General features: G+C 41.0%; 1 protein-coding gene across 1 annotated transcript; it reads right to left on the bottom strand.

Moving 5' to 3' along the window:
- Positions 1-4,260: 4,260 nt before the first annotated feature.
- Positions 4,261-20,543, bottom strand: LOC141520936 (non-selective voltage-gated ion channel VDAC2). Its single transcript, XM_074232910.1, has 10 exons — positions 20,404-20,543; positions 20,159-20,213; positions 19,834-19,902; positions 18,852-18,901; positions 11,567-11,719; positions 11,411-11,463; positions 10,619-10,846; positions 8,234-8,384; positions 6,713-6,770; positions 4,261-4,437 (listed from the first exon to the last, which is right to left on the bottom strand). The coding sequence occupies exons 2-10, from the start codon at positions 20,190-20,192 to the stop codon at positions 4,346-4,348; spliced, it is 888 nt and encodes a 295-aa protein (XP_074089011.1). The 5' UTR covers positions 20,193-20,213; positions 20,404-20,543; the 3' UTR covers positions 4,261-4,345.
- Positions 20,544-21,125: the final 582 nt, after the last annotated feature.

Here is a 21,125-nt window from a genome sequence, read left to right as displayed (position 1 = left end):
GCTTTGGAGACTCCAAGTGGAGAGGCCCCAAGCGGCCGGGGATCGTCTCCTCCGTCCAGGCGGCCCCGCCGGCCCCTGTGACGCGGCGGTCAGCGGGCAGCGGTCACCGACGCGGACAAGAACTGCGGCGCCCATCACGAGAAGCGTCTGGAGCTGGTTCGCCCCGCGGGACCGTCGCTGTTTGCAGTGTAGGTGACCGGCTGGGGCTGAGGCTTGGCACGGGGCGCCCGAGGGCAGCGGGGGCCGGGCCAGGCACCAGCGGGTCACAACTGCTCAGCGTCCGTTTCTTCATCTGTAAAACGGGGTGATCTGTGGCACTTGGATGAAGTTGTGAGCTTAGCGCTAGCTATGTAAACTTAGTGAAACGAAGCTCAGTCTTCCCGGTCATCTGGCGGTGACTTTAGGCCGTCCACACTGCCCCTGCCCCGCTGTCCACACCCGCCCCACCCCACCCTTCTGGGTCCCTCACGTGCCGGGGAAATGACTTTCCCCACCTCTCCCTGCTGGACCAAGCGAGGGATCCAGACCGTGTTGGATGGCATGTGACCCCTTTGAGATGGGATCCCTAACGTTACAGCAGCAAGGGTTAATATTTCATTGCTAGCCATGCTTTCCTGTAAAAAAAAAAAAGGAGTTCCTAAGTTTTTTTTGGTGTCCCAGACCCCTTTGGTAATCTGGTTGATATAGTCTCAGAAAAATATTTCTAAAAGTATAAAAATAATACATTAGAATTACAAAAGACTACAGAGGAATAAGAAATATAAAAAAAACTTATTTATCATTGCAATATACTTCTGAAGAGTCTACATTTTTCTGGATCTTTTAGGTCTTCTGAAGGTAACAAAAAAACATGCTCTTCTATGTTGCATTATTTTAAAGAATTTTTTTCAAAATTTATATTTAAATTCATTTTCAGATTAAAAACAAACATTGCTCATGTTGACTCCACTAAGACATCCAAATAGTGGCATACTTGACAGGTTCTAGAATGGAAATGCTTTATTTATTCTACTCCAAAATACCCAGCCTCTATTCCTGGCCATTCCATATATTTCCTTGAGTAAAGATTGTTTCATTCTTTTGGTCTTCGTAGGCATACAAAGGAGCTATCATGTTTGTCCTTCATTTTTGAAGACCATGACATCAGAGAGACGATGCCATGACAATCACATGAACTGGATTTACGTGAGGGGGAGCTGTGCTAAGTGACCAGCCTCACTTTCTCCTCCAGAACCATCTGGCTCCAGTGGCCAGATATGAATCGGGGCCTGAGATGTGAGGCATTCAGGGTGAAATGACTTGGCCAAGGTCACACAGCATCTGAGGCCAGTTGCAAACCCCATCCTCCTGAATCCAAGGCCAATTATTCACTGCACCACTTAGCTGCCCTAACAAATGCTTATAAAGTTGGCATGTTGTCAGGACCTCTTGGGGCCCATTTTAATTTTTCCCCATTTTCTGTCCTAGGTCCTGTGGCATGGGGACATGCTCAACAAGCCCGAGCAGGGCAACGGAGCTGCTCAGTGTGTGCGAGATCTCAATGAGCGAATCCTGAGGGACTCCCGGGTCCATGTCAGCCTCCTCCCCCTGGGAGATGGTCTCACTTTGACCTTCAAGATCTAGGGGACCTGACCCAAGTATCAGGGCAGAAAGAGACTGGGTGGCTATGCTGTGGTGGGAGGGAAAAGCTTGGGAGAGCTCACAGACGGCTCAAGGGCAATTAAAATGATTTGGGACAGGATTTTTGTGCTTTTCTGGCCATCTCCCAGAGCAGCCAGCAGAAGAGATAGCCCATAATGGAAGCAGAGGCTATATGACAGGCAGTAGTCAATATTGGGTGTCCACTAATATTCCCTAGTAGTTCCAGAGGGGAAGTGTAAAGCGATGTGGGCCCCAAGCTCGAATGGGTTCAGTTGTGCCCCTGAGGATGTGAGATTCCATCCTCAGAGACAGCATTAGGCAGCTTGAAATGGAGCTTATTTGACCAGAGCTAGACCTTGGACATTCCCTTTACCTAATAGTTGGCTTTTTAACCCATAAGGGCTGGAGTTTTATCAACATCCAACTATCTCCCCTCCCCCCAGGAGCTGGTATATGGTATAGCTTCTTGGCTTCTCTGGCATTTGTTGTTCAGCAAGATGCCCGACCCACAGGAGAGGCTAAAATGCTGGCCTTACCTCAGGCCAAGGTCCACTTGTAAACCACATTAAAGAAATCTGGCAGCAAGCAGCTCCTTTTGCAAACCATTTAGAAACCCTTTGCTGGTTTTCTTCAGGTACCTACCTGCCTGTGTCTGCCCCATGTGATAGTATTCATAGATGCTCTGGGGGCCAGAATTACAGAATTCCATTTTTGCAATACTTAATACTGCTTTATTTTCATTTGTGTCTTAATTGTGTCAATTCTAAACATCAATTGTTTTCAAAGGGTCCAGGGACCCTAGCCCCTTTCAGAGCAGACATAAGGTCAAGACTACTTTCTTCATGATATGAAGACATCTTAATTTCTAATATGCTAAATAACAAAAGGTAGAACTCACATAAACAAAAAGTTAGGGGCTCCTTGTTTTGAGAGTTTTAAGACAAAACTTGCAATCGCTCTAAAAATATTTAAAGAGTAACTTGTGTGTCTACCCCACTTCTGCATACCTATGTCCAAATTTTGGGGTTTTTTTTTCACATTTTGGTAGTCTTGGCTCTTCCCCAGCTTCATCATGCAGGTAAAAGCTGCCCACCTCCATCTTCTGCCTAGCTTGCTGCAATGCAAAGCTGTTTCCATGTCCTGAATCTTGCAATTTATTATCTGTTTAAAGCCTAGGCTGTTTCATTTAAACCACTCCAAAATCTTACCCTCTAGCCTATCATTGCCAATACTTAAGTGAACTGCTTCTTATGTACATGCTTTACCGGAGCTGGCCATCCTTTTCAGACCAAGGCTGGATTTCTCCCCAGGAATTCTGAAGCTGAAGATGCAAGAAGGAAAAGGGGCATAATACAGCCAAGATTTGTCATCAGTGCTGACTCTGATTTCCCTTAACAAACTGAACAATTCTCTCTATCCCCCACGTTCCAATGCTAATGTAATACTTATCTGCAAATAGGACATATTTTATTTGTCCTGACTCTACTTCTCCATTCAGAGAGCACCCCTACTCAAAACAATATGCACACCCCGCTCATTCTAGTCTTTAGTGTAGAAAGCTGCCAGGCTGTGTTCAAATGTGTAAGATGGATTGTTCATTATCCATGCATCCCACAATACAGTCCTGATACATTACCATAATACATTGCATAAAGCATCATAGGATTTGGAGGGAGCCTCAGTGTACCTAATCCAATATTTTTACAACAGATCTGGTGACTGAGTCAAGGTTTGGGAGTTTTGACTTCAGATTCAGTGCTGGCCATCACACTGTGCTCAAGTCTTTTCTATACTCCTGTTCATGCTACGTGTTCAAACCGCCTCTCTCTTGAATCACCTAGCACATCTTTCATAATACCTTCAGGCCTCCTGAGTAGCTATAGTGCAACCCTTCCGAGCTAGATATTCAGAACCACTTCTGTTCCTTCTCTGTAGTTCTTGTATTCCATCCCTTCCTCGGGTCCCAACAAAAGTACACTTTAAAATTTGCAAAAACTTAGACCAAAGTTGAAAATTATATATCCTCATATTATTTTATTCTTTTAAAAAAAAGTTTATGAGATTACTCTAAGGGCAAAGAGGACTTGTGGCACAGACATGAGTGAAAAGCTTGTGGAAAAATAAATTATGATCTAGACAAGGAGGAGACCAACGGGAATGCTTGCGAATTGACTCATTTGACTCTAGTTATCAAAGCTTTAACTCTGCAAATACTTGGGAGGCACAATTATGCATATTTGTTTTATTCATAATTTGTTTTGTTCTGGGATACCAAAAGTATTTCTAATGATGGTGAATTCACAAAATTTTTGTACCTCATCTCAAAACATCCATTGATCCATCTCATCCAATGGTAATATCAAATTTGTTAAAAGGAACATAAAAACAAACATGCACACAATTGCACAGTTTTCATAAAGGTCTATTTCATTATTGGTGGGTAGCGCCATTTAACAGTTAAATACATTTAAATAATGTATAGGTGACTGCACTACTGCAGCATTGGTAACTAGATAGGTAACCAATTTAACTAGAAACCAACAAGTAACTGTCTAAATATTTAAAATACAGCTCTTTTTTGGATCATCCCTTGTTTAGATCATCCCTCTTAGAAAAAAAAAAAGCCTGCTGGTCACATTGGAAATATATTTTAAGGCCAAATCTTCTGCTAGCAATCCTTTCTCCACGGGTTTCTTTGATTGTACTAAGCCTCCAATTCCAAGGCAAGCCCAAGTTTGTGACCTCCAGCATTGATGCTCTTCCCATCCACCAGGGCAGACAACGTTAGCTTCACTCCTGTGAGGACATGAACAAAGACATGACAACTCCTGCACCATTTCCTTGCTCCTGTCATTCCCCCTCAGCTTCTTTCTCTTCCTTCTCATTTAGTCAAGACAGGCATTCTAAATGTAACGAATAGGAGCATGAACCACTAGAGGGCGATTTGGAGCCATCCATGGGTTTCCTCAGAGAGAGCAAGCATCCCTTCCACAAGCAATCATCTGATTTAACAGAAACCAGACCCTGCCCTTAATTAAGGAGCGGAGGTGCAATGAGGGGAAGGCAGAAGGAGGTGAACAGGCACAATGGCTTCAGGAAGGAAAGGGCAAGAAGAAAACCCAGAGATCCAGATCCAAGGCCAGCTGCTGCTTTTGCTCTCCATGGTTAAAAGCTCAGGGCACTTTCCAGTAATCGAGGAATCACCGGAGAGGCCACCCACAGTGAAGGACAAGTGTCCTCCAGGGCAGGGAGGCAGGAAATGGGATGCCAAGTTCAGGGAATAGCAAGCAGCAGTTTGGCAAGAACACAAGAATGTGTGGAATAAGACTGGAACAGTAAGCTGGAGTAAAAAACTGCCAAGGGCTTTTAAATGCCATCCTCAGACTTGTCCTTTAGAAAAAATATTTTGCTAGATAGCAAATGAAACAGAGAAAAGATGAGGAGACAAGAAACCGAGGAAGATGATATTAAAATCATCCTGGCAAGAAGTGATCAGAACTCTATTAGGATGGTGGCCATGAGAATGGACAGAAGGGACTGGACACCAGAGAGCTTGTGGTGACAGATTACACAATCCTTAGCAAATGTCTGGCTTATGGGGAAGGGAGGGGCTGAGGAAGAAGAACATGTTTAGAAATATAAGGTTTCACACCTGAATAACAGAAATAGGGAAGACAGGAAGGGGAGGTGTTTAAGAGAAATCAAATGAGTTGTTTTGGACATATTAAATCTGAGGTGCCCATGAGATATTGGGTCAAACATCTAGCATCACCAAGTCCCTGCAGGACATGGTAATACGGAGCCATCCACCTAGCAGTGATGGAGCCTTGAGGGACAACCCTAGGTGATAGGATGTGGAGAATGATCAGGCAAGAGTGATAAGGAGAATGAAACCAGGAGAAATCAGTGTTCTAAGAGAAATGCCAAAGGCTCCAGAGAAGTAGGCATCAGATTTTATATCAAGGTGGTCACTCATATCCTTGATAAGTTTCAGTCATGCGGTGAGGTCATGCACCAGTGCATGAGGTTGAGAACTGAGAATAGAAGTGGAGATATATTAGTTTTTTCTAGAACTTTTGGCTGAAAAGAAAAACAGGATGAAAATCTGAAAAGTACATCAGGCCAAACAATAGCTTTTTACAATCCCAGGCAAGTCTATACACAGTAAAGAGTCACTACAGAGATTTAAAGGGAGTAAAATTCAGGAGAAAATGAGAATCTTTTTTTTTAGGGTTTTGTTTTGTTTTGTTTTAGTTTTTGCAAGGCAATGGGGTTAAGTGGCTTGCCCAAGGCCACACAGCTAGGTAAATGCAAACATGGCCTGCAGAAAGAGGTTTAGAAAAGCAGCGATTGGGAGTACTATACAGAATCAACTAGGGAAGAATAAAAAGAATGGTGGCAACAAGAGCCAAATCAAGATTAGGTAAATTTTTGCTGGATCCATTTGGTAAAGGTATTCTAATTTCTCCAACATCGTTAAGCAAATAGCAAGATATTTAAATAAGGGGAAGGATAACCCCAAAACACACTTGCTTGGCAAAGCAAGAATAGTAACAGGACAAGGGTTAAGGGACAGGAAAGGACAGTGTGTAACCGAACTAGCTAATTATAGGGTAAAAACTGCAAAGGAAGGAGAGTGAGACCATAGCAAAGAAACCAGTTAAGAAACCAGAGGTGTCTTCTGGACTTCCTGTAAAGAGAGGCCTTAGCCAAAAAACATGGTGTACTAATAAGCTACCCTGGTGAGAAGTCTCTCTCTGTACTTGATTCCAATCCTAGGTTCATATTCAAAGATTTTCCAGTTTAGTAGAAGCTGTGAGGGTTTACACTAACCACAAAGTCGTCTCCACAAAATGAAGTAGCATAAGTACGTACTATGGTATTCTGAAACACTGGCCAACCAAAAAAGTTGCAAATACTATGATGATTTAGATTCAAGTTGGTAAAAAATGCATCAGCCTGTTTTAAGATACAAAGATATCATAACAGTACACTGATAAGACTGCTAAAAGAGTCTGGAAAACAAAATCTGTAAACTCATTCCTGAAATTTATCAAATAAGAAAACTTACCAGGCCTCAGGGTCTGAGTATAACCCACACCAATTAAACTAGAATTGTTGACTTTTGCCTAGAAAAATAAAAAAAAATCAATTATGAAAAATAATAGAAAAAAATCCCTTCCTAACATCCCAAGCAATTTGTGTTAGGCTAAATTTAAAAAAATTTTTTCTCACATTCGGATCAAAGCAGGTTGGATTTCTAAGTAACTTGAAATAACCCATTTTGCATTCACACATCACACAAAATACAACTGGTTTTATCTACCTGTCTCCAAGTGTACCTCAGGATAAAAGTTTACCACTTAATGGGTTTAATTTTTCTCCTGAATTGTAGAATCTTAAAACTATATAAAGAACACTAAAACTGAGCCCCCTCCCCTACCCCACCTAAAAACAAAAACACGAAAGACTAAATATAAAAACTGAACTGTTTTTTGAATATATCCATCTAAAAAGTTTAGCTGTGAAAGATAAAATTTAACTACTTAAATAAGTACTTTTAAAAAAAAATCTCTTGTCATTTGAATTAGAGAATCATTCAGCAACCTCAGTACTGTGAGAACCACAGAGTAGATCTAAGATATATAGACAAGACAAAAAATTAATCTTAATTAAAAAAAAAAAACAAAAGGAACAAAATTGAAGAGGATCATCTACCAAACTTGGCAGTCACTTAGTAGGGCATAAGTTATACTTATATGAATAAGTCAAATATTATATACTTTTGGGTTTGTCCTAGTAAATTTTCCAAGAAGCATCCTTTTCATATTAATTTTGACCTCATGGTAACATAAGAGGACAACAGCATTTGACTACCTTAAGTAATCTCAAGCAAACTCTAAGATCTCTACTACTGAGTAATATTTCCTATTTAAATGAATAGTAAGATATTGCTCAATTATCCTATGAACTAAAAAGCATACACTATGCAACATTCCAGAAAATGATTTAATTTCCTTTTCTGAAGTCTAATTTAGGTTTTCAACCTACTGTTGCTGAAGTAAATTAAGTCTAAAATAAAATCAGGTAAAATTTGACTAGATTTCTACTACTCATTGTCAGTGGATGATTTCATATAGCAGAAATAATTCATTCAGATGACATTTACTACTGTACTCCTAGGGCAATCATTCCCCAGGGAATTCTACTTAATGAAAGACATCTGTTTATTGTTACAGTTGCTCAATCATTATCATTCATACACACCCTAAACTCAAGACTCACAGCTACTTCTAACACAATAAATAATATCAAAGAATATGATTGCATTATTACAATAATACTAGCATTATGACTTTCATTTCATTATAAAAAGACTAATCAGGAAAACTAATACAATATGGGGAAAAAAATTCTGAATTTCAAGTGAACTGTTAGAACACAACTGATTTTTAACTCGAGGACTCCTTATAATTTTAAAAATAATATTTTTATCATTAGTTCAAGAACAGCCCAGTCTAATTGACAATTTCAAATGCAAAAAAAAAAAAAAAATCCCACAAAACTAAACCTGTCCCATAACATAACTTACAGAAATAGAAGCAGTGCTGTCCAACTGATATTTGGCTGCAATGCCAAAGCGAGTGCAGTTGGTGCCTGATGTCCAAGCAAGGTTTACAGAAGTATCCAGATCCTCACATACTTTCTGATAAATTGAACCTCCAAATTCTGTTCCATCATTGCTGCAAAAATATTTTCACATTATTTAATATTTTGAAGATAAGACATTACTCACCGCCATCATCCCAACACAAAGAATGTACAACAATTTTAAGTGCATCTAGGCATATGCATTTTTAAGTTTAAGACTGATCTCTGGATATATTTAGCTAATAAATAAACCACCAAGAAATTTTTTTATGTAAGGCTATTTCACAATAAAAAGTTAAAATATATACCAGTGCTATAACACACTATTTAAAAGCATTTTTTTTAAAAGCTATGTTTGAGTATAAAATCACTTTCTATTTTTGGTACAGTCCCATAAAGCTAACTGAAGACTAATACCAAATCTCAAGAGTTGAAAGGAACCTCAGAGAGTATGACTCCTATCTGAAGAATTCCCCTTTATAATAAAGCAGACAAATACTCAACCAGGTTCTGCATGAAACCTAAGAGGAAGCTCTCACTACAATCTTTAAAACATCACTGCAGGGGCAGCTAGGTGGTGCAGTGCATAGTGTACTGGCCCTGGAATCAGGAGGTACCAAGTTCAAATACAGTCTCTGACACTTTTAAGTACTTAGCTGTGTGACCTTGGACAAGTCACTTAACCCCATTGCCTTGCAAAAAAACAAACAAAAAAAATCACTGCCAATGAATGCTGTGTTCACATCCAATTCCTGGAGTACTATGAGCGGTACTAAGAATCTGAGCCTCAGATCTTGATCCTATCCAAGTCAGCTGGATGCTCCTTCCTATCACACTATTTAGTTCAAGGTTCAATTTGGCCATTAGATTCTCCTTAAAAGAGAAAAATGAAAAGAATTGACTAGTTCTTTCTTCTCTCCAATTTCCACAACAATTTTCCCATTACTCATGGAGCACTAATTCCACCTTTTCTTTGATTCTTTTTTCTCCCAACATAACTTTAAAAAGTCTAGAATTACTTTTTAATCATCCTAAGCCTTTCCCATCTCCTACTTTCATTCTTTAAATTCAGTACCTAGGACATTAGCCCATTCCCTGCCCTTGCTTCTATCTTCTGGGCATCTTCTAAACACCTTACTTGGTGAATGAGATTCTTGGACAGTCTCTTTCTTCTTCCTCCTAAGGATAAGCTTTCACCTGGAACTCCTGAGAATGCCTTTCTGGATAATTCCTCTTCCTCCTACACAGGTCTTGTCTAATGCTTCAATCTATCTCCTCTGCTACTGAGCTTGGTAGAGTTTCTTTCAGCTTATAAATTGCATTAGATCTGCAGGACTCTGGGGCAGTCCCTACCAGGGACATTCTGTCTCTAGTCAAGAGCCCATATCATAAGTTCTTAATCAGGTTAATTCCCCCATTTGCCTTTTTTCCAAAGCCCTTCCCTCTGAAGCACTGACAGCAAAGATGAAAATACTGCTGTGCTCTGGAGCTGTTGAGTTTTTTGCCCAAAAGTATGCTGTTCTTTCCCAGTGCTTTCTCTGGCAACATTACTTGTGGCCACACCAACAGAAGTGGGTAGCAGTCATTAAGTATGACAAAGTGGTGGAAAGTTCTTTGTCATATCCTGAAGACATCCCAGAAAATGACAGCAAACTTTCCTATTCTTTTTTGTATGGGTTTTTTTTTTGGGGGGGGGGGATCAATGGGGTTATGTGCTTTGCCTGAGGCCACACAGCTATTAAGTCTCAAGTGTCTGAGGTTGGATTTGAACTCGGGTCCTCCTGACTCCAGGGCCAGTGCTCTATCCACTGTGCCACCTAGCTGACCCCCCACCTCAACTTTCCTATTATTAATTTCTTTATCTCTGGTTTTATTTTCCCATCACAACTTGGAAACACAGAGAGATTTCAATCAAATGATTTCAATCGAATGAAAGGTTAACAGGTTGGCAGAATCACAGCCACTCAAGCCAAAGCTCCAGCTGAAATAAGCATTTACTCTTTCAACACAGAATCTGAATTTAGATTTTTATTCTCCCTTCTTTTTATGTTAAACTCAAACCAGTAGATCCACCTCATTTTACAGGAAACTAGTAATAGCAAATGATGAAAAAACGAGTATTTTCTGTGAATAAAAACAAGTTCTTACAAGTAGGAAACACCCTCAACCAATATGAATCAGCACTTTCTATGCAACATAAAAAGCACAGAGGTCAAGTACCTTACTCTGGGTCAGAGATGGGGTCTGATGCTAGCTTTTGGCTCTGTCTTGATACGCCACTTGCTTGAAAAGTTGTATGAATCAAACAAACCAACAAAATACTTACACATTGGTGTGCAGTTGGAAGTCTCCAGTCCTGTAGCCCACTGCAAAGTTATTCCTTGTTAACTTTGACTTGGCACTATCAAAGGTCATCTGGTAGCCAGCAAGCCAGCCTTCATAACCAAAAACGGCTGACCCATGAATCGCAGGTCCAGCAAAATCAAAATCAATGTCACAGCCAAGATTTATACATTCCCGTTTGTAAGAAGACTTTATTTTGCCACTTTTCTTTCTGGAATAAGAACAGATTCAAAATTTGTTTCACTGCAAAATTCAAGCTTCATTAACTGAAATGTAGCCCACTAGTGTCAGAATACCCATATTAGAATCAAGTTCAATGAACTGGAGTAAGAGCAAAAGAAGACCCCCACAAGCTAGGGGGTTGGGGGAGCTAAGACAATCAACAAGTATTTATTAAGTGTCTATTGTGTTACAGGAACAGTGCTAAGAAGGGCAAAAGGGTAGTTCCTGCCCTTAAGGAGGTTTATAATAACTAAAGATTATAATAAGGGTTTAACAGCTTCTATCACTATTGGGAAGGATTTTTTATTTTAAGTAGAGATAATAAAGGGCCCTTGTAAAAGGACATTTTAAGTGTATACAAGCCTTCTGTAGACAAAATTAGCACCATACTGAAAATGAGGCAAATTCTTTAGCTCAGGTCAATGATACTAAGTAGTACCGAGTTAAAGAGAATAACAGTGGCTTTCCTCTATGTAGATAAGCAATTTAAAATGCATTTTAAACATAGGATACTTTTTAAAATTTTAAAAACAAGAAAACACACATGATTTACCCTGTGTTTGGTGAGAAGGTAGTGTCAAATGTCAGCTTCAAACCTTGGCAAATCTATTTTGAATGGACAAAAGTAACCAATTCAGATTCATTTGGTTTTACAAATAAAGAAGAAATCTAACTTAGAAACTCAAAACAGATGTAAATTGTCTGTTACCTGATCTTCAATTGCGATTTCAGTTCCCAGAGTGTTATCAGTGTTCCATTTTTCTGTGAAAGTCAGACCATACTCACTCCATTTATATTTGGTCTCCAAAGTTCCAGAAACTTTACCAGTGTCTGTATTAGATGAACCCGATGATGAGAATTCCTATTAAGAAAGTAAACTTCTTTCATGAACTTTCCATACCAGTAGTAAGTTGCTTAATACAAACAAAACAAAACCTAAATACAAGAGCATTGTGTTCTCTCCATCTTTTTATTAACACCTAAGCATTACCCCCTTTGTCCTAATTTGCTAAGATTTTTTGAGAGCACAAAGAATTGATAAATTAACTTTCAAATAACTGGTTTCATTTATTTCTGGAACTTCTAACCAGTTAATTACATGTTATAATACAAACAATAACTGTAAAAAAGATAAAACTTAAAGCACTCCCCATTTTCATTTTTAATATTTAGCAGTATGTATATGTATATATGCACACACGTACATATATTTATCTATGTACACAAATAGACATATATAAGGTCTATAGTTATCTCCACACGTAAGTAAATGGAGATACATATGAAAACATATGAGAGTATGAGTGCTACTGATAAAGAAAATTTCCACTATGAAAAACTAATAATCCTCAAATATACCATTACCATAATATGGAATTCAAATCCTTTTCTGAGTTGCACCAACTATTTTGGTAGTAACTATTAAATAGTTCAACATAAAAAATAGATTAAAATAAATATATATGTATACACACACACACACACACACACACACACACACACACACACACACACACATTTACTATCAAAATTATTTACAGATGAAAATATTCCCTTCCTGGACTCTGTCTCATGTGTAAAGTAAGGGGGTTGGATTAATGATATTTAAGAATCTAAAGTTTTCTTGACAACTCAATTATCTTCTCATATTCAGAGTGGAGACTCAAGACTATTATATTGTTTTAAACACCCACTAACAAAGGCATTTTGTTCACATGTAGGCACATTTAAAACTCCCATACTTCTGCCTATAACAAAAGCCATGTTTTAACAATCTCTGTAATTATAGGTCACACAAAGAGTACTGAAAAGATTCATGATGAGAACTAACAGACAGCAACATATTATCAACAACAAATTATGGACAATAAATGACATAAAAGATAACGAAAAATATGTATGGCCCCAAAATCAAGATTGATAGCCGTCATGTAGCAAGTGGAAAAATAAAAGATGGGGAACTTAAAAAGTTAAAAGATCCCTAAAGAAAACTTTTAGCAGGGGCGGCTGGGTGGCACAGTGGATAAAGCACCAGCCCTGGAGTCAGGAGTGCCTGGGTTCACATCCGGTCTCAGATACTTAATGACTGCCCAGCTGTGTGGCCTTGGGCAAGCCACTTAACTCCATTTGCCTTGCCAAAAAAAAAAAAAAAACCCTAAAAAAACTTTTAGCAGAGGATCAATGAAAGGACTGAATAATTCATAATTCATAAAGAATGAAATCAATCAGATCACAGATCCAATGAAATGAGGTATAATGAAAAACATGCCTTTTTTTACAATTTATTAAAAAAGATAATTTATTTTCTCTTAATGGATGACAAAAATCAGTAAGATAATTGAAAACAGTAATAGAGAAAAATTTTACTTGGTCATTATCCACACTGCAAACAGTCTTTAGATTGGACAGTCACTAAAATGAAAAACAAATTCAGTAAACTGACAACCATTACCAAAGAAGCTGTATAAATTGATATGATTTTTTAGAAATAACACTGCCCCCATTCTTGAGGAGCTCATATTCTACTGCAGGTGGGTATAAGATGTACAAAAGAAAAAAAAAAAGAACATTAAAATATACGGTATAAGGAAATGATAGGCACAATGGAAAAAACTGGTTCTAAGAAAATGAGGAGACAAAACTTTCTCCTTACATAGAAGATGCACCTTGAAGGAAGATTCTGAGAGGCTCAAAGAGTACAATTCAGGAATAGGGAATAGGCCTGTGATAATGGACAAACAGTTTAAAACAGTGGAATAGTTTATGTGATAATACAAAGTTTGTGAAGCGGTGCACTGTCAAATAAGCTCAAAAAGACAGAGTGGAGTCAGACTACAGACAGCCTTAAATGGAAAGCTGAAGACTCAATGCAGAAGAAGAAGAGGACTAGGGGTACAGAATATGGCAAATAACATCAGACACGATCAGTACACTGGCTGATTTTGCTGAGATTTTTTTTACTCCTTTTTTTCTTTTTAAATCTTAATTATAAGGGATAATCTCTTAGGAAGGGGAAGAAGAGAGAAGGAAATATTTGGAAATGAACTGTGGTTAAACCTCAGTTTCCTCATTTGCAAAATGAAAATAATGTGAGGATTCAACAAGAGAAAGAACTTTGTAAGTCCTAAGAATCTATCAATTGTGCTACCTGGTTGTCTAACATAAATATAAAAAGGGGACATTGCAGGGAAAAAAAGAAAGTTTTTGCAAATGCAGAGTTGGAATATGGAATGCTGAGTCCAAGAAACAATAGTGGTCTTTGGCTAGAATGGAGCGGATATAAAGAAAAGTAATGACAAAGAAGGTGGGAAAGGTGGGGGGAGACTATGAAAGCAAGGGGAAGCTGCTGAATGTTTTCTGAGTGAAGAACAGTTTGGTGTCTTATGAACATTATCGTGATAGTCATGTGGAAAGGAAAGCAGACTAAAGAAAGGAGTTGTTAAGAAGCTAATACAACAGTCAAGGAAAATCAGTGATGAGGAGCTGATCCAGTAGACATGCTAACGAAGGCAAGAGGACTATTATAGCAGAGAAGGGTTCAAGACTTGGAAACTGGGGTGGCTAGGTGTCCCAGTGGACAGAGCACCGACCCTGGAGTCAGAAGTACCCGAGTTCAAATCCAGCCTCAGACACTTAATAAAATTACCTGGCTGTGTGTCCTTGGGCAAACCACTTAACCCTATTGCAAAAACCTAAAAAAAAAAACAAAAAAAAAAACTTGGAAGCTAAGAACTCGAACTCAAATCCTTATTTCTGGTATAATCTTGGGTGAGAATCACTGAGCATCACCAATAGAGTGAGGAATTGGGCTCAGTGAAGCCCAAGGTCTTTTTCAACTCTAAATTGATGAATCAAGTTGTAAAGGTACATTTTATAGAACTTGGCAAGAGCCTAGATCTAGGGATGAGGGGAGAAATAAAAGTCAAGGACGATTTCAAGGTTACAAACCTAAGCAACTGGAAGGAAGGCCCCTCCACAAACTGTGTTTGAACTCTGACCATCATAAAACCAACCCCAATTTCAGAATGATGATGAATAATGTTATTCCTCCTGAGAGAGGTGATAGATTCAAAGTGCAGAGTGAAACATACTGGACACAGTCAATATGGAAATGTTTTGTTTGACTGTTCATTTATGCTACAAAGATTTAGCAGTAATTTTTTTCCTCAAATGAATGAAGGAGGGGCTAGGTAGGTGGGGCAGTGGATTAGAACACTGGCCTCAGACACTTAATAATTACCTAGCTGTGTGGCCTTGGGCAAGACACTAAACTCCATCTGCCTTGCAAAAAAAAGACACTTAAAAAGAATATACAATGAATTCATCCTAGTGTTCCAAAAAGTCTTGGTTCAGTTTAAAGTTTTAATAGTTATAAACTTAAAATGAAAACTGTGCAAGAGACTCAAAATTCCAATAATACTTCTTCCATTTATATATGAGAATATTCATTTTGGTTCTTAAGTTTTTTAAATGACCAAATGGGAAAATCTAGAGGTGTGAGGTGTTGTTAATTTTGTGGTTAAGAGATAAGATCTATTTGGGACATGTGCCATAGATAAGAAATGGAATTCATCTGCATGAGTGATAACTAAACAGAAGGTAGCAGACAAGATCCCCAAGACAAGGATTCAGACCAAAAGTCTCAAAACAGTCTTGGGGGACACTCATCCAGAGGGAAAGAGGATGATCTAGTAAAGAATGAGAACAGTCCAACAGGAGTGGTAAGTCACAGAAACCAAGGTAGGCAAGGATATCCAGGAAGAGATAGTCAACAGATGCAGAAAAACAAAGAAAACAGAGCGCAGGGAAAAGGTCATGTGATTCAGCAACTGAAGTGGCTAAAGACCTGGGAGAACAGTTTGATAGAGGGGTGGGGTCAGAAGGCAGATTCAAAGGGGCTGAGGTGGTAAGGAAGTGAAGGCAGGCAGGCTTACATAAGAAAGACAAGCTTGTCTGGGATGATGGTAGGGACTGTAGTTTAATTTACTAAGGGCCTGCAAGTCCTGGTCCTCCAGGGTTTTACAAAGGTTATCTTCTCTGAGCCAGGGTTTTAGACATTCCAGAATATGCAAAGATCTGATTTCTCAACAGTTGGGGTATCTCAATCCACTAACAAAGAACTAAGGATAAAAGTACTAAGGAGTTACCTGAGCCTAGTAAGGACAGATCTGCATCTTGAGGTCTCTGCCTTACAACACAGTAGAGAATGGACTGGGCATGTTTTGAAGCATCATAGTCCTTAGCCTCTATTACTTCACAGTTCACAGGATCACAGATTGAGAGCTGGGAGGCATCTTTTGGGACTCTCTAGTTCTCCCTTTCATTTACAGATGAGGCAACCAAGGTTCAAAGAAATTATGTGACTTGTCCATAGTCACAAAGCTACTACCAGAGGGAATACCTGAGCTGAAGCTTTTCTAAGTTTAGTACTCTGTCCACTCTACACCATACTCCTACCTGTCTGTCTTTGTTTATTGATTTCATTAAGCCAGAGATATCAAAAATAGGCTTCATCTGGCAGACACTCCCTGGCCTGGCCCAAATCAGATTAAAATGCAATTGGGAAATACATACTTATGAACGGCTCTCCTCTTTCTATGTAGTGTGACACCACTGAGTTTAAACTCATCCATCTTTCAAAGTAGTTCAAGGCACTTAAAAAATGTACAGGTTTACTTATAATCTCTCCCCTCTCCCCCCTCCATAAAATAATACCTATGGTACAAATTTAAATTTCAATGCACCAAAAAGTCATATAAATCCAAGGACTTGACAAGCTTCCCTTTTCCCTGTCCATTCAACTTCCTTCCACAGCACATTTTTTTTGGTCAGGTAAGCCAGAGAGAAATAATACAGCTAGCTAGTGACTCACCCATAGTCAAACAAAAAATACATTAAGATAATCTAAAGCAAGCTACAGCTCCCATACTTCCTCAAAGAAACTACCCATTTAGCATGATGAACTAATTCCAGGCCTCGATGAACTTTTCTCTTAGAGTACTTGTCTTTTTTGGACTCATTGGATAGCACTCGATCCCAAAAACTCATTTATGTAGGACTCAAGTTTACAAATTTCTTTCCTCAAAAATCCTATATAAGGCACTAATTATCCTCATTTTACAATAAATAAGTAGCAAGTTAATGAGATTAAGTGACTGGCTCCAGCTTTGCCAACCCAGTGTTCTTTACATTTTATCAAAAGGAATTACTTTGGTAGTTTCATATTTGTACTCATTTCTACCACTAGCTTAAAGATAGAGGCAATCTTCTGTTTTTCCTCTTCCACTGAAATGTCCTGTGTATCTTGACAAAAACGCAGTAGACATTTAATAAATGCCAACGGGTTTGTTATGTAACATTATTACATTATTTTGAATTTAATACTTTTCAACTGCCTTAAAATTTTTGTAGTGCTGCCAATCAGTCACTTTCTATAGAAAAGAAGCTCTGTAGTACAGTCCAGGGGGCAAGACGATGGAAAGGGAGGTCTGAGTTTGAATCAAGTCTCCCTCCCTTTCTCCTGACTCCAGAGTTCAAGATCACTCAGCCTCTTCCATAAAAAGTAGCTCAGAGTCACACTACCTACCTCAACAGGAGCTACAAAGCCATCTGCCAATTGTAAATATATGGAAGAGACACCAAAATCCAGTAACAACTCTTCTACCTTTTATACAGTACCTGGGGTTCCCTAATAACTACAAGTAAAAGAGACTTGACAAATCACCTGATCCAAAGCCCTCATTTTATGGTTGAGAAAAATGAGACCTGAGAGGTTAAATTATTTTCTCAAGGTCACTTAGGAAGGACAAAAATTTCAATCCAGGAACTGTGACTCAAAACCTAACATACTTTACATTATACTGTTTGCCTCATCATCAAGTGGCAAAATAGAACTCAAAAACTTGCAGTGTGATTAAATCTTATACCCCTGGGAAACCAAAATTATAGTTGTACACCCTGTACTTCCAATTCTTGGTTATCCATATCAAGATTATTAGATTGTGCTTAATTGAATATATAGCTCACACAAAACTTCAAATGCCCAGAATGGTCTCTGGACTCTTGGGATCAAAGCAGACTGCTTAATTTGTCACAAATTAGACAGAAAGCAGAAACTAGCAATTGATACTGTGCAGTCCAAGAAAAAAAAAATTAAGTACAAATCTGAAACTAGAGAATAATTCATATAAGAAACAGTTATGTATTTCTAAAAGGCTAATTGTCTACTGGTAGAAACTCATTCAACCAGAAAATTGTGTGTGTCTATTCACAGAAATTAAAATTAGAATAAACTTTAGGAATGAATCATCCAATCATACCTTTACAAATAAGAAAACTGAAGCCCTGAGAGGTCTGCCTATAGTCATCAACATAATCTATCAAATAAATTTTGTCACAAGCAATTCTGATAGAAAGCTAAATTTCCTGGGGTTTGAAAAACTACATTCAAAACTAAATGTTACCAAATGCTTAGATTTCCTTTTAGTTTTTTATAAAAAAATTAAACCAGATCTCTAATCCACCAAAATGCACTTTTCTGTAAAATCATTTGGACATTAAATCTTCCTCACTAGCCGGTGTCCAAACAGGGCTTTGCCATATACATACCAAGAAACAGCCCATTCAAATTAACAAGTATTTATTGAGCATCTATTTGCTCAAGGGGCAAGGAGAGGAGGGAGTGAAGGGAGATACAAAAGTTGTCCACCCTCAAGGACCTTGCAATCTTATTGTAAGGGATCTTTTAATTGTAAACAAAATCTTGTAAGTAGTAGAGGGCTTTAGATTTATAGCAATGAAATGGCAAAAGTCCAACTATGCAAATTATAAATCATATTCAATCCCAAGAGAAATCAAGCAAAGAAAACATTTCTGCCTCTCCTTTGGAAGGAAAAAAGATTCAGGTAGATCATATCTAGTCAGAAGTACATTTTAGTGTAGCAATATGATATAAAGACATGCCAACCACAATTAGATATATAATAGACACTTACGACTCCACTGCAGGACTTTGTTTTCACATCGAGTTTCACCAACCCAAAACCTTAATAAGTTTGAAAAAAAATTATAATCATAAAAATATTCTAGGATTCTAGGCTGCATAAAATCAGTCACTGACATGCTATCTACCTAATAAGCTGTGACAGGGTTGCAATTTGTAAAAGTACTCACACCAAATATATGTAATTGAAGTATTAAAGGAAGCTAACATTTGTATGACAAGACTAGCATTTTTCTATAGTATTGGCATAAAAGTGCTTTCTCACCATTTTAGTTTTCTACATTAACAGAAAACAATCAATGAAGTCCATGTTAACTTTGAGGTAAATTATAGTCAGAGTACATCCATTCTAAACCTAACTGACCAGAGAAGTCATGAATTTCAAAGAGAAAGTTACATTAGTGTAAGGAAGCTTCAGTTACCAAATTCCCTCCAAGCAAATAGTAATCAGATTTTCAACTTTTAGAAGTATGATCTATAAAATCAGATCTGACCTTAAAATTCAGGATGGACTCTTATAACTTTACGTTTCTTCCCGAAGGATAAGATTTCTCTCTTATCACATTCGATTTGGATCAATGTATACCATGGAAACAATGTAAAGACTAGCAAATTGCCTTCTGTGGGGGTGGGGGGAGGGAAGATTAGGGGAAAAATCGTAAAACTCAAAAAAATCTTTAAATTAAAAAAAATTCAGGATAGAGCTCAATACGGTTTATTTGGCAAATTGTACGATAGAAAAAAATTACACATTTGGAGCTGAGGGTAGAAATAGACAACAGCATACCATACAGACTGTTGGGGGGGGGGTTGAAGGGCAGCAGGAAGGTTGTTATAGACACTTCCTAGTACAGCTAGGAAAACAGTGTAAATTTGTACAAATTCTGAAGATCACTAAGTCATCTCATCGTTCCCTTGAACAAAGTGTAGGCATTCAGGAATCCGTCGCTTTATGTTTTAAGTTAAGTTCTTACCAAATCCTTTGTTGAAGATATCTCTGGCAGCTTTGCCAAGGTCGGCGTACGAGGGAGGCACACACATGGCTGGGGAAAGACAGCGTCATTAGAGCTGGCCCCCGGCACCGGCTCCCACACGGCGGCCCCGCGTCCACACGCGCCGCCGCCCCAAGCACACCCGGCCCTCCCTCCGGGACGCGGGGCGGGGGCGGCGCCCGGCTGGTCCCGGGCCCCTCGGGCCGTCCGCTCCGGGCCGGGGCGGCGCCCGCGTTCGTTAAAGCCCGGCCCCGCCGCCCGCCCGCCCTCGTGCCCCGGGGCGGCCCCCCGCGGCCCCCGCACTCACACGGCCGCATGCAGTCCTGCAGGTACGACGACATGGCGGCGGCGGCGCGGCGGACCTGCGGAAGGACGGACAAGGAGAAGCGCGGTCAGCGCGGCCCGGCGGGCGGGGCCGCCTCCGCCCCCCCCCCCCCCGCCCCGGCGGCCATCTTGGAGGGGCCCGGCCCCGGCCCGGCGCGGCGCGGCCCGGGGGCGCAGGGGGGGGGCCGCGGCCCGGGCCCGGGCGGGGCCGGGGCGGGGCGGCCGTACCTGGAGGTCGGGCGAGGGCCGCCGGCGCGCCGCGGGGTGCTCGGGCCGCGCTGGGGCTCCGGAGGCAGCTGCCGCGGCTGGAGGGCGAAGTGAAGGAGACGCCGCCGCTCCGCCCGCAGGACCCCCGCGGCTGCCCGGCGCGCCGGGCCCCGACCGCGGCCGCGCTCCGACCGCCCCGGCCGCCGGGAGACCGCCCCCCCCGGCCCACGGACCCGCCGCTCCCGCTCGGCGAAGGCCGCCCCTGTCTGTGCTCCGCGGGTCCCGGAGGCCGCGGCGACGGCGATCAGGCAGCGGCGCGGGCAGCCCGAGAGCTCAGGGGGCGGGGAACGGCGGGGCCGCCCGGCCGCGGGGCGGGGCGCGCGGCGGGGGAGAGGCGGGGCCCGACGTGACGTCACCCGCTGCGCGCTGGCGCGTCCGCACGTAGCGCGGGGCTCGGGGGAGCGGGGCGGGGCGCGCGGCGGGGGAGAGGCGGGGCCGGAGGAGAGGCGGGGGGGCGACGTGACGTCACCCGCTGCGCGCTGGCGCGTCCGCACGTAGCGCGGGGCTCGGGGGAGGCGGGGCGGGGCGCGCGGCAGGGGAGAGGCGGGGGGGGGCGACGTGACGTGACCCCCCCGCGGCCTCCGCTGCGCGCTGGCGCGTCCGCACGTAGCGCGGGGCTAGGCGGGCGGGGGGCTCCGGCGGCCCCGGCACGGCTGCCGCCCCCTGGATGGCTCGACCCGTCG

The sequence above is a fragment of the Macrotis lagotis genome, chromosome 4 (genome assembly GCF_037893015.1).
Source record: "Macrotis lagotis isolate mMagLag1 chromosome 4, bilby.v1.9.chrom.fasta, whole genome shotgun sequence".
Lineage (NCBI taxonomy): Eukaryota > Metazoa > Chordata > Mammalia > Peramelemorphia > Peramelidae > Macrotis > Macrotis lagotis.
Note: the sequence above shows the minus strand (reverse complement) of the source record. Positions and strands in the feature narration are given on the sequence as shown.

Excerpts from the sequence above, each read along its gene's own strand:
- LOC141520936 (XM_074232910.1), bottom strand. The coding sequence starts at position 20,192 with ATGTCGTCGTACCTGCAGGACTGCATGCGGCCGT. Across the intron at positions 11,720-18,851 it reads CAAAGTCCTGCAGTGGAGTC|GAATTCTCATCATCGGGTTC; the intron begins GTAAGTGTCTAT and ends CTTTCTTAATAG. Across the intron at positions 4,438-6,712 it reads TACTCAGACCCTGAGGCCTG|GAGTGAAGCTAACGTTGTCT; the intron begins GTAAGTTTTCTT and ends ATGTCCTCACAG.